Here is a 12,568-nt window from a genome sequence, read left to right as displayed (position 1 = left end):
TATAATGCTATGAGCAAAGCATTACATATGAAAGTTCTGTATTACATGTGTTTCTAATGGAGAAAAGAACATATGTTTTGTGACACAATGTTTATTATGTCTTGCAGAACATTATCTAATAACAGAGACATTCTGTGATGAACTTTACATTATGGGATCTGACTGGGGATAATGGATTGGTTGTAATTAAATGTTATGGATATATGAAAGGCAAGCCCATGATCCAGAGCAATAGAAAAACATTATGTCATCATCTATGTAATATGTCAGTGTATTATTCTTAACTGCAGAACTGCAGGATTCATGCAAGCAGGGCTTGTAATATTTTGATAACATGATACCAGAACAGTCTTTCCTTTTGTGGATGTATTTTGCATTGACACTAGGGGGAGCTGTTCGTGTAGTAATAATACTAAATTGTCATGAAATTACAGTAGAAACTGTATTTCAAACGAATATTAATGGCTCTAAAATAAAAAAAAATATTTTGCTATAACACACACACACACACACACACGCAGTCTGCCAAAGAAAATATATGACAGCAGACAGAGCCATAATGAAAGCATTTAATGGCTGGGACTTGCCCATCTCCAGTATGTTTGTCTGGTTTCAGGAATAGCTTATATTAACTATATAAATATCAAGTATATAACTTTTTATAAAGAATTAGATAATGTTCAATTTAAATCAAAGTTATTTTTAAAAATATGAATGTTCAACTTCACAACATCAAAATACCGCGAGAGCGATTCGAGACAGCTTAGGGGAGTATGCTTTCGAATCACTCTCGCGGTACTTTGACGTCATCCGCTTGTCGATGTTGCGGCGCCGCATGAAGTTGTTGAAGATTGTTGATAAGTAACATTAGAGGTTTTTACCAACTTTTTATATTTTATCCATAACATATTTTATTATGCCCTACTTGTCCATATCTGTTTACATGTAGTTTGTTGTGTATGTGTGTTTTTGTATGTGTAGCGAGAATCACAAAATTTGTACAGTGTGCAGTTAATGAGCAAATATTATTTATTAGTATTGGACACGAACTATTGATTTCAAATATTTTTTTAAGCTCATATCTTATAACAAATTCAAACCTCGCATGAGAAAAGACTGTGATAGATTAAACATACGTGTACAGATGTCAAGAAGACTCGCACCGGGATTTATCAGGTTTTATCAGTTTTTGCGCTTGTAATCGAGATAAGAGAAATGTCACGACTGACCAATCAAAATCAAGTATTTCAGAGAGCCGTCGTTATACTATTATTATTTAAGTCTACATATTTATTATAAAAATAATATAACAAATATAATAAAACATAATAATTTGTTGGACATTGAATGCACTGTAAGTCACACTCGATAAGTAAGTGTGTCTACTAACAAATGTAATATTAGAAAAATAAACATTAGCCTATAGCAAGATTTACACAGCCTGCAAACGGTTCAAAACTCATCCGTGATTGAAACAGTTAACGTGATTCAGTGGGAGGAGAAAACAGGAAGTGGCCAAACCCTTTAATACCGTCCGATAACACTTACAGTAGACGCACACCTCTGTCCGTGACAGGATCGAGGTGAATGGACATAAATCAGACTGACTGACTGTCTATCATCATCTTCAGGCGCGTGTAAGCCTCGCGGCGGTCAAGCAGCATCACAGACCTGACTGATGCGATAAACACTGAGGTGAATTTGTGGCCGTGTCTCAAACCTTGTGTACCCCCTCTAGATGCCGACCTAATTTAGGGCGTTTCGAGACACCATCAAACTCAAGAATGCAATTCAGGTAGGCAGCACACTAGGTTTTAAGACACATACTGGGTTTATAAATCTTGTTGTTTTGGGATTGGCATGTTCTGCGAGAGTCACTGTGTATTTGTGTGTTATGGTGCGACGGTAACATTGAGGTGTTTGTCAGATTAGTTTTGTTTTTATTTACGCGGAAGCTGCGCTGACCTCAATATACAGTGGCTATGTTGAAATGCAATAAAAGCGTACTGCATACTGCGCAGTGTATACTTTATAATGCCTATTACGTTGAGATGTGAAACAATACATGCGTAGGAAATATATAAATTATCTATACTGTAAAAGTGTGTAAATGCTACACTATAAATAATACACTGTATATAAATCATTAGTATGGCATGTTATGGTATTTCAAATACACTGCAAAAATTACTCAATTTTTTTTTTCAGTAGGCTAAAAATATCTACACATTTTTAAAAATCAAGATGCATTTTCTTGATGAGCAAAATGAGCTAAAAAAAGTCTAGTTTATAAACAAAAATAAGTGAATTTGTGCTTTAAACAAGCAAAAAAATCTGTCAATGGGGTAAGAAAAAAATCATGAAATAAGTAATTTTTTTTCTTCAACACTTAATTCAAGAAAATATCCTATTTTTTGCTTGTTTTAAGAACAAATTCACTTATTTTATATTTTTTGTCTAAAAACTAGACTTATTTTTTTTTAGGTCATTTTGTTTATTTGTTATATATTTGTACAAGACAAATATATCAAGTAAGAAAGTCATTTTTGCTGTGTATGGCCAACATTTCCAGATTACTGCTGAAATGTTTAACCTGAGTATTATAGAAATTTGACTGTGTCCTATATGACTTAACATATATAGACAACAACATTACTGTATTTTATTTTGTCTGTGTTATTTTACAGACTTAAAAATTTCACAAAAACATAATAACATTGAATAGGTATAAGAATAGGTATTTAATTACTACAGAGTTTAAATTTTAATCATTGTTTTGGGTTTCGGTCATGTGACATTCACTTCCCTGTTCTTAAAACCAAAGTATATGTAAATCATTTCAATGCTGTGTTAAAGCCCGAAAGCTCAACTAAGAGCTCTGACTAAGAAGAATTCACACTGCAAAAAATGACTCTCTTATTTAGTATTTTTGTCTTATAAATATCTAAAAATTCTAAAATTAAGATGCCTTTTCTTTATGAGCAAAATGACCTAAAAAGAAGTCTAGTTTTTAGACAAAAAATATAAAATTTAAGTGAATTTCCGCTTAAAACAAGCAAAAATATCTGCCAATAGGGTGAGAAAAAAAACTTAAAATGAGATTTCCTTTTTCTTAGACACTTAATTCAAGCAAAATTTTCTCAACCCATTGGCAGATCATTTTGCTTGTTTTAAGCACAAATTCCCTTAAATTTGATATTTTTTGTCTAAAAACTATTTTTTGTCATTTTTCTCATTAAGAAAATACATCTCAATTTAAGATTTTTTTTATATTTCTACTGAAAACAAAAATAAGTTAGAAAGTCATTTTTTGCTTTAAAACATTGACCCAATAATCTTATTTGTGCAGAACATTTTCTGATTCATATAATCTTAAATTTTCAAATGTAACACTTACTACAGATTAAACCTGCTGTTTCCTAATGGACAACAACACTGCAGAAGACAATTCTGCCCATTCAACACCAAACGTGTCTCTGTAATCAATAGTGACTGAAGAGATAGTGGACATTTAGGCCAGTGATGTTTCCCATTGATTGTGACAGAGCATCAGCAAACCTAGTGAACACACATGTGTCACACAAATGGCATGCCCAACATCTCAGTTCTCTCCGCCTCTCTTGTTCTCTTTAAAACCTGTTCTGGTGGGCGGGGCTTTCTAATCTAGCTTTATCCTGGATTATGTTATTATGACTTCTTCCTATTTGGTATTCCGCGGCCGTGCAGGAAGGGAATGTTGACTAGAAGAATCCATAAAACAGTCAGGGTTGGAATCTATTTGTCCGGTTTCTCCGGACCAACTTGTTAGTTTCTGTGACACTGTGTTGTGTTTAACAGGGCAGGTTGAGCAGGTTTTGTGTACACTTGGACAGCAGAAGTGAGATAAGGCGGTGCCTAAAGCAAAACATTTTAATTGTTACACGGATCTAGTTAGCTTTCTGATTATTTTCAATATGATTAGTTGTGCCTAACTGCATTCAGAGGAAATCACAGTGTTTTAATTAGTCCTTATCATTTTTTAGAGCCTCTTTAGAGGCATGGCAGACACCACACCACCGTTTCTAAAGTTTAAGGGCTAACCAACGAGAGGTCCAGTATGGAGGTCAACACCGCAAAGATCCACTGCAAACTTTGCTTGATCGACTGCCCTGAATCAGAGACGAGCACACTGCACTCATGTAACTGCGTCTTCTGTGTACAGGTGAGAATATTGCCAAATAAGTCTGTGTATGAATACATTAAGAGTTACTTCAACTAAATATTAAAATTTGCTTACATGTCATTGCAGACCCATGTGACCTTCTTTTCTGTAAAGCAAGGGAATTGTTGACGATGCTTTGTTTTTTACGCAATGAGAATGAATGATGACTGAAGCATTTTGCCAAATATCTTATTCTGTATTCATCATAAGAGTCAATTTTGGGTAAACTGTCTCTCGTTTAAAGATATAGTTCACTTCAAAATGAAAATTAGCCCATATTGTACTTACCCTGCGTATATGACCTCCGTCTTTCAGCCAAACACAGTGAGGATTATAATATCATGGTCCTTTTCAACTTAACTGGATAGTGCCACATTTTTAAAGCTCCAAAAAGTGCATCCATCCATAAATACAGTTATTACATGTCCTCCATGGTGAAGTGAAGGGTTTATTAATATTTCAAACTTTATGTGTTTATAAGAGAGTGGAAGGCTGAAATATGTGCTAATATATTTATTTTTGAGGTGTACTATCCCTTTAAAGTGTCTAATTAACAGAAAATAGGTTGTATTACACTTATAACTGTATATTAGTGCAAACATGTTTATGTAGAAGTTGCTTATTTCTAATCGTGCTGTGGGTTATTAACAAAAGGTTCCTGGGAATGGCAGAGATAAACAAAGCACACTAGTGTTAACGCTCAGACTGGGGGTATTTTCTTTCACATGCTGTTTAAGATTAGCCAGACTGACCTTTTCCTCTGAGACTCTTGTGCAGTCGGTTTCACTGCTCACAGCACTAAACTGTTTTTGCTGTTTTGCAAACACAGTTTTTTTTGTGACACTGGTGGTGCACCACACATCTTCGTCTTTAGTGAATCGTCCGAAGTCACAGCTCTGTTTTCTTCGCAGTGTTTACGGCAGTATGTCCAGTTGGCCATTCGGGATGGTGCCGGAGGTTCAATTACCTGCCCTGATCCGGCCTGCCAAAACACTGGTACTCTGCTTGACTCTGAGGTACATCTATTCATTATTTCATCCATCTATCAAAAGCTCACTCTGTTCTGCTTTCTCACTTTTTACTGCATCAAGATGTGTCCAGTTCTGCAGATCACGCTATGAATATTGACTGTGTAAACACTTCTGTTGACACCCACACACCATAACACTAATAACACCTTTCAGTGTCAAACAACTAGGCGCTTTTTAATTATTGGTGTTTGCTAAGGCAGATAGCCATATCTAGGGACCAGAATACCATAGTGAATTAGGGGTGGGTCTTTGGACTTGCCAATAAGAAAGTTAAATAGCACGTTTTATATGATCGAAAGTGCACAGCTTTCTGGAAAACTTAAAGGAATATTCCATTTTCTTAAAAGAAAATCCAGATAATTTACTCACCACCATGTCATCCAAAATGTTAATGTCTTTCTTTGTTCAGTCGAGAAGAAATTATTTTTTGAGGAAAACATTGCAGGATTTTTCTCATTTTAATGGACTTTAATAGACACCAACATTTAAGACTTAACTCAACACTTAACAGTTTTATTTCAACATAGTTTCAAAGGACTATAAACCATCCCAAACAGGCATAAGGGTCTTATCTAGCAAAACGATTGTCATTTTTGACAATAAAAATAACAAATATACACTTTTAAAGCACAACTTCTCGTCTAGATCCGGTCGTGATCCGCTAGCGTGACCCGACGCAATACGTCATGACGTCAAGAGGTCACAGAGGACGAACGCGAAACTACGCCCCAGTGTTTACAAGTGTTGAGAAAGAGGACCGTTCCTACGTTGTTGTATGTCAACTGATACTAATTAATGTCTTTGTGTCAGTTTATTGTTTACAATGGTCCGCAAATGTGCGTTTTATATATGTAACACGTGACCTCTCTACGTCACTACGCATTTACGTTAGGTCGCGCTGGACCGGATCTAGACGAGAAGTTGTGGTTTAAAAGAGCATATTTTTTATTTTTCTTGTCAAAAATGACAATCGTTTCGCTAGATAAGACCCTTATGCCTCGTTTGGGATCGTTTAGAGTCCTTTGAAACTCCGTTGAAAAAAACTGTTAAGTGTTGAGTTAAGTATTAATTGTTGGTGTCTATTAAAGTCCATTAAAATGAGAAAAATCCTGCAATGTTTTCCTCAAAAAACATAATTTCTTCTCGACTGAACAAAGAAAGACATCAACATTTTGGATGACATGGTGGTGAGTAAATTATCTGGATTTTTCTTTTAAAAAAATGGAATATTCCTTTACGGAAATTTTTTGGAATCAAATTGCTTTGTGAATGGGGTTTTACTGTACCATACAGTATGTACAGTACCGGTCAAAAGTTTTGAAACACTTGACTGAAATCTTAAAAATCTGTGACTCTAAAGGTATATGTTTAAATGTTAGAAATTACTTTTGTAGACTTATAAATACAATCTTTTTGAAATGACTTAGACTAAACAACCAATAAGAGCACAGAAAGCAGCCAATAAGAGCCTAGAATAGGTGTGAACTCCTTCAATATTGATTAAAATCCATCTTCATATGAGACCTCAAGAAACTTCTTGATAAAATTGTTGGAGTTGGATGTTCTAGGCCAATTTCTAGGCCAAGGGTGACTACACTGCAGATGTTGAAATGTAACAGTTTTGATTTATTTTGAATGCTTTACGTCACAACATCGATTACATTTGTGTTATGCAATAGTTTTAGTAAGTTTACTTTTATTCCATAACGTGGTTAAAATATAAAGAATTAGTAAGTGTTTTCAATCGTTTGACCAGCACTGTATGCTACACAATCAGAAAAAACTGTCAAAATATGTACCACTGGCACAGTACCCTATCAAAAAGTACAGCGTTGCACCTAAAGAGTTCATATTAGTACCTCAGAGGTACATATTGGTACCAAATGTGTACATATTTTTGCCTGCAAGTGGGATAATTCATCTCAACCTGTTATGGTTCACTTTGCAATAACAATTTCCTGACTCTATAATTAATTTCTCATATGTATTCCACCAAACATATTTTTTAATCTAAGTTTTATGAGAGACATTTTGTACAGAACAGATCTGTAGCTGTTGCAACATGACCTGAATTTAAAATTCATTTCCGTGTTTGTACAGATCGCCTCCTTTGCCCCAGGTGATCAGATTGAACTCTATCAGCGCCTCAGATTTGAAAGAGGTACGTGCTTATGCTGCTTATGTATGTTAACTGCTTCTGGGTTGAATATGTATAACATAAACAAAATTTAAAGGGACACTCCACTTTTTTTTGGAAAATATGCTCATTTTCCAGCTCCCCTAGAGTTAAACATTTGATTCTTACCGTTTTGGAATCCATTCAGCTGATCTCTGGGTCTGGCGGTACCACTTTTAGCATAGCTTAGCACAATCCATTGAATCTGATTAGACCATTAGCATCGCGCTCAAAAATAACCAAAGAGTTTCGATATATTTTCCTATTTAAAACTTGACTCTTCTGTAGTTACAAGACCGACTGAAAATTAAAAGTTGCAATTTTTTTTAGGCAGATATGGCTAGGAACTATACTCTCATTCTGGCGTAATAATCAAGGACTTTGCTGCCGTAACATGGCTGCAGGAGGAGCAATGATATTACGCAGCAGGCAAAAATAGTCCTCTTAGTATCTTTCAATAGCAGGGGACTATTTTCAGGCACTAAGTAATCATTGTGCCCTCCTGAGAGTATAGTTCCTAGCCATATCTGCCTAGAAAATAGCAACTTTTATTTTCCGTTAGCTTAAAGTTTTAAATAAGAAAAATATCAAAACTCTTTGGTTATTTTTTAGCGTGATGCTAATGGTCTAATCAGATTCAATGAATTATGCTAAGCTATGCTAAAAGTGGTACCGCCAGACACGGAGATCAGCTGAATGGATTCCAAAATGGTAAAAATCAAATGTTTAACTCTAGGGGAGCTGGAAAATTAGCATATTTTTGAAAAAAGTGGAGTGTCCTTTTAAGACAAGTGTTAAAACATCCTAAAAACTTAGTGAGCTGCCTGCGTGGCAGGATAGTAAGGCTTCGTACTGTATGCTATACGATCATAGCTCATCCAATCCGATTTTTTGTTATAAAAACAAACTATGAGGCATAATCTCATAGTGCAACTGAGAGCACAGCGGCAGAAGTCACAGTCGGTGTTGAGTGTTTGTGTCCGCCAGGTTCCAGTTCAGCGTTTACGTCACACAGTTACACAAGCACCAGTGAAACAATGAGCTTATTCAGACTGCAGAAGTTGTGGTATTTTCTTCCTCCGCTCCTTAGTCTGCATCTGAACTTCTCGTCTAGACCGTCCGCTGGATTAAAACAAGCTTTGATTTGCCAATATCAAAAAGGCTGTGGAAAAGTGAGCTGGCATTCCCAGAATGTTTCGCTGGCATACTGTTATACGCTGGCATACTGTTATAGTTCCTCTTGAAAGTGTGAGAAAGTCTGACAGATGTCAGTTAAAAATAACAGCGAGGAAGTAAATTGTGCAAGCAAATGCTTTGCTACGCATCCTAGAGGAAGTCATCAGTGCTCAAGCTCTATGCTTGACGCACTTCTCCAATGTTTCTCATAAAATGAGATAATTTTACATATACATACGTAATATATACAACATACCTTTCATAATCTTTTCTTGAGGGGTTTTGATGATGTTTAAGATCACTTTGTTGTCTGCAACACTCATTTTCTTGTACTTTTCTTCCCCCTCAGGAGTTCAGTTAGACCCCAGTAAGGCCTGGTGTCCCATGCTGGACTGCCAGGCTGTGTGCAGTGTCACGCCTGGTACCGAAGGCCAACCAGCGCCCGTCCCCTGCCCCACATGTCATGCCATCTTCTGCTGCGGCTGCAGAGGTCTCTGGGATGACGGACACTCCTGCTCCCAGCATCAGCCACTGATGACATCATCAGCGGACAGGTCAGTGTGACCATAACTCTGTTTCCTTTAAACGGATAGAAATGCAGTATGTGATTAAACTGTGTGTTGTCTCTGCAGTGGATTGGTCATCACTGACACCGATGCGGCGATTAAACAGTGTCCCATGTGTGGCGTCTACATAGAGCGCAATCAGGGCTGCGCTCAGATGCTGTGCAAGAGTTGCAAGCACACATTCTGCTGGTACTGCTTACAGAATCTGGATGTAAGTATCAACTCAATTTTCAATATTAGCATGCTATTAGGGCAAAAGACCCTTTTTGACTTTGGCCTAGATTTTACAGACAGGGCGGCTAATGTAGATGTCTTTATGTTTACAGGGTGATATATTCCTGAGACATTACGATAAAGGACCATGCCGAAACAAGCTGGGACACTCCAGAGCCTCGGTCATGTGGAACAGAACGCAGGTGAGATGGAATTTCAGATAGTTTTGATATCAGCATCTTTTTTGGTGCTTAACCACTTCTCTTACTAATATCAACAAGATTAGACTACTCACCTACTTAAGTTTCTCATCTCACTTCATGTTATTTGTGTTGCTGATGTCATCAGGTGGTCGGTGTACTGGTAGGTGTGAGCATCATTGTACTAGTGACATCACCACTGTTGCTCCTGGCATCGCCCTGCATCCTGTGCTGCGTGTGCAAACCCTGCCGTGCCAAGTCTTCCAAAAAGAAGCGGAAAGATAAAAAGCCATCAGATTCCACTGCGTAGTAAACAACATCTGTAGCACCTTCACGTGCCAAACACTAGTTTTGCTAGCCAGGTGCACAAGTGCCTCATTCTCAGTGCCTGCTATTTGGTGGGTTCTGTTCATTTTGCCTTTGGGAAAAGCATGGTGTTTATTGACTAAACAACATCGGCCCTTTCTCCACTAAGCCAAAACATGTTTTTTCATTTGTTCTATAGATGATATAAAACATTTATAGATTGTAGCTTTGTTGTTTCCATATAATGCTCCAAACCAAAGGCTGTGATTCCATCTTGTGTACTATACAATGTAAATACTGTATTTATGTTTCTGGGTACTGTCCTGTTTTCGTTTTTACATTTTGTTGATTTTTTTCTGCACAAGATATTTTATAAAACTTCACTACAATAAATGAAACAGCTCAAACTGAGTAGGTAAAGGTGTTGGATCAGTTTGTCTTTATACTTTTATTTTTAGAAATACATTTACATAAGCATTTCCTACAGACACACACAGGCTATTCTCTATTAGGAGTACATTTGTTAGCATCCTAAATCCTAAGTAATGACATCACAGAAAATCAAACTGTTTCATTTCTAAGATGTTCAAGTTGGTTTATGTGACTAATGTGGTTTAATAAAAAACTTTTAGGTTTTTATAAAAAGGAAGCCTTTCTTGCACGTTAAACAGAAAACTAGTTTCATGTATTTTGTAACATAAACCAGCTGAGAAAATGTGCAATCAAGTTCCTCTGAAACAATTATTTTATGATTAGTCAGTCAGTGTCTATGGGCGGTCGCATATGTAGGCTGCATAAGCCTGGTTTATTTAAGTTAACTGAGCATTCACAAGTTACGAGCATATTGCAACAATTTACGATTAATTAAGAATAATAGTCAACTTTATAATTATTAATATTCTGAAATAAGACAGTCCTGACGACGTATGCAGCCTACAAATGCGTCCTCCGAAGAAACGGCCTGCGTGCAGCTCTCGCGCCTCGTGTTTGTAGGCGTGTTCGAATCCATAACGGCGCTGCGCAGATTGATTGACATCAAAGTACCGCGAGAGCGAGCTGTGCGTATGTGTATGTGCTGTCGAATCTCTATCTATCGCGGTACTTTGATATCAATCTGCACAGCGTAAATTATACAGACTGGGTGAGAGAGAGACAAGTGTAATTGTCAACGTAACATATTTGTGCGTGGAACATTTAGTTTACGGCATCTTTAATGACTACAAAAAAATAATAATACGATTGGGCTGATCATGTTTGTTATCGGTACAATTAAAATTCTCATTCATCTGGAACGAGCTCAATAATCACAAATCACAAGAGTCTGTCTTCCTCTGATCTGTCACACTATATAAATAATATTTACAGGGATATGACTTTATGGGAAGCCTATTCATCGTGCACAGGGCGAGAGAGACATCGTGTGGCTAAAGGTGGAATTGCATTTTTTGCAAACTACAAGACCAACAGAACTCATTGCAAAGCATGCAATACAAACGAGTTAAAATATAAACTATAAAAATATGCTATGGTATCATCTTGTGTTACATCACTGTACCATTGTACTGTCACATTCCTTTATTATAATGAAAAAAGTACCGTAAAATACAGTAAATTGTACAGTAAAAGCCACAAGTACTAAGTGAATACCCAATAAATCTCAGGAACCAGCAATATAACTGCAGTTTAAATATGATATGCAAATGTAGTCTGAAATTAAATGAAGTTTAGAGGAGATGTTGAAAGAAAGTCATACAAAAGTAATTACTTACCTCCTTTTTAGTGCAGATGGTTTTGAAAAGCAATTTTTTGGTTTTGTTGCAACATAGCCACTTATTCAGCAGAACTGATTCACTACCAAAGCTCCTCGAGCAGATTACTACACAGTTAGTGTGTAATCATGACTGAGAAAACATCTTGACTACACACTTGACTGTGAAGAGGACAAGAAGAGAAGGACAAACTCATTCAAACACACATATGCAAGATGCTCACAGCTGTCCAATCTCTCACATGATTACAGGGATTAGATGAGGTTGAAACTGTGAAGTTCACAAAAACAAGTCATTAACCCTGAAACAAGAAGTACAAAAATAAAAAAAATAAAAAAGACAAATACATTACATTTCCACATATCACATACAAGTTCAGTCTCAAAATTAATGTATTCTTGGGTGTTTGACAATAATTTCCAATATATCATTTATTTAGCGTATGCTTTGTAAACACCAGCATGTAAGCACATAAATAAATAAATAAAAGTCAATATCAATTTAATTCAAGGATTTTTATCTTCTGGAAGGTAATGAGTGTAATTGGCTTCCCAGTATAGAAAGCACAAATATTCTTAACCCCTTACACAACTCTCAGCTGACTGTTCTTATGAAACTGACATCATCACAACACCATGCAATTCTCACTTGTCATTTGTTTAAATTACTTGCTATGACTTAAATAAAGTTGCCTGCATGGTTTTCTTTGTTTGCCATTTTGTGGAGGACACGTAAACCTATTTGTATGCTGACTGTATCCTTTGGATTATTTACAGAATATGGAAAAATACTTTACTGTTTGGTGTAAGCACACAGGACACTTTATTTTTATTTTTATTGTTCTTATACTTTTTCCTTTGATCATTGCTAAACAAGAATTTCCTACGTGGGAGTGTGAACTTTGGTGACAAAGTTCACAGTGAAAAAAAG

At 36.3% G+C, this 12,568-nt stretch overlaps 1 protein-coding gene across 1 annotated transcript; it reads left to right on the top strand.

Annotated features, from left to right (window-relative positions):
- Window positions 1–4,037: 4,037 nt before the first annotated feature.
- rnf144b (ring finger protein 144B) lies at window positions 4,038–10,280 on the top strand. Its single transcript, XM_065298713.1, is given in 8 exon segments — window positions 4,038–4,074; window positions 4,077–4,201; window positions 5,113–5,217; window positions 7,333–7,393; window positions 8,934–9,138; window positions 9,217–9,361; window positions 9,477–9,566; window positions 9,712–10,280. Coding segments are annotated over 8 exon segments (930 nt in total). The 3' UTR covers window positions 9,874–10,280.
- The last annotated feature ends 2,288 nt before the right edge of the window (window positions 10,281–12,568 follow it).

This window comes from Paramisgurnus dabryanus, chromosome 13 (genome assembly GCF_030506205.2).
Source record: "Paramisgurnus dabryanus chromosome 13, PD_genome_1.1, whole genome shotgun sequence".
Lineage (NCBI taxonomy): Eukaryota > Metazoa > Chordata > Actinopteri > Cypriniformes > Cobitidae > Paramisgurnus > Paramisgurnus dabryanus.
This window is presented reverse-complemented; position numbering and strand designations above follow the sequence as displayed.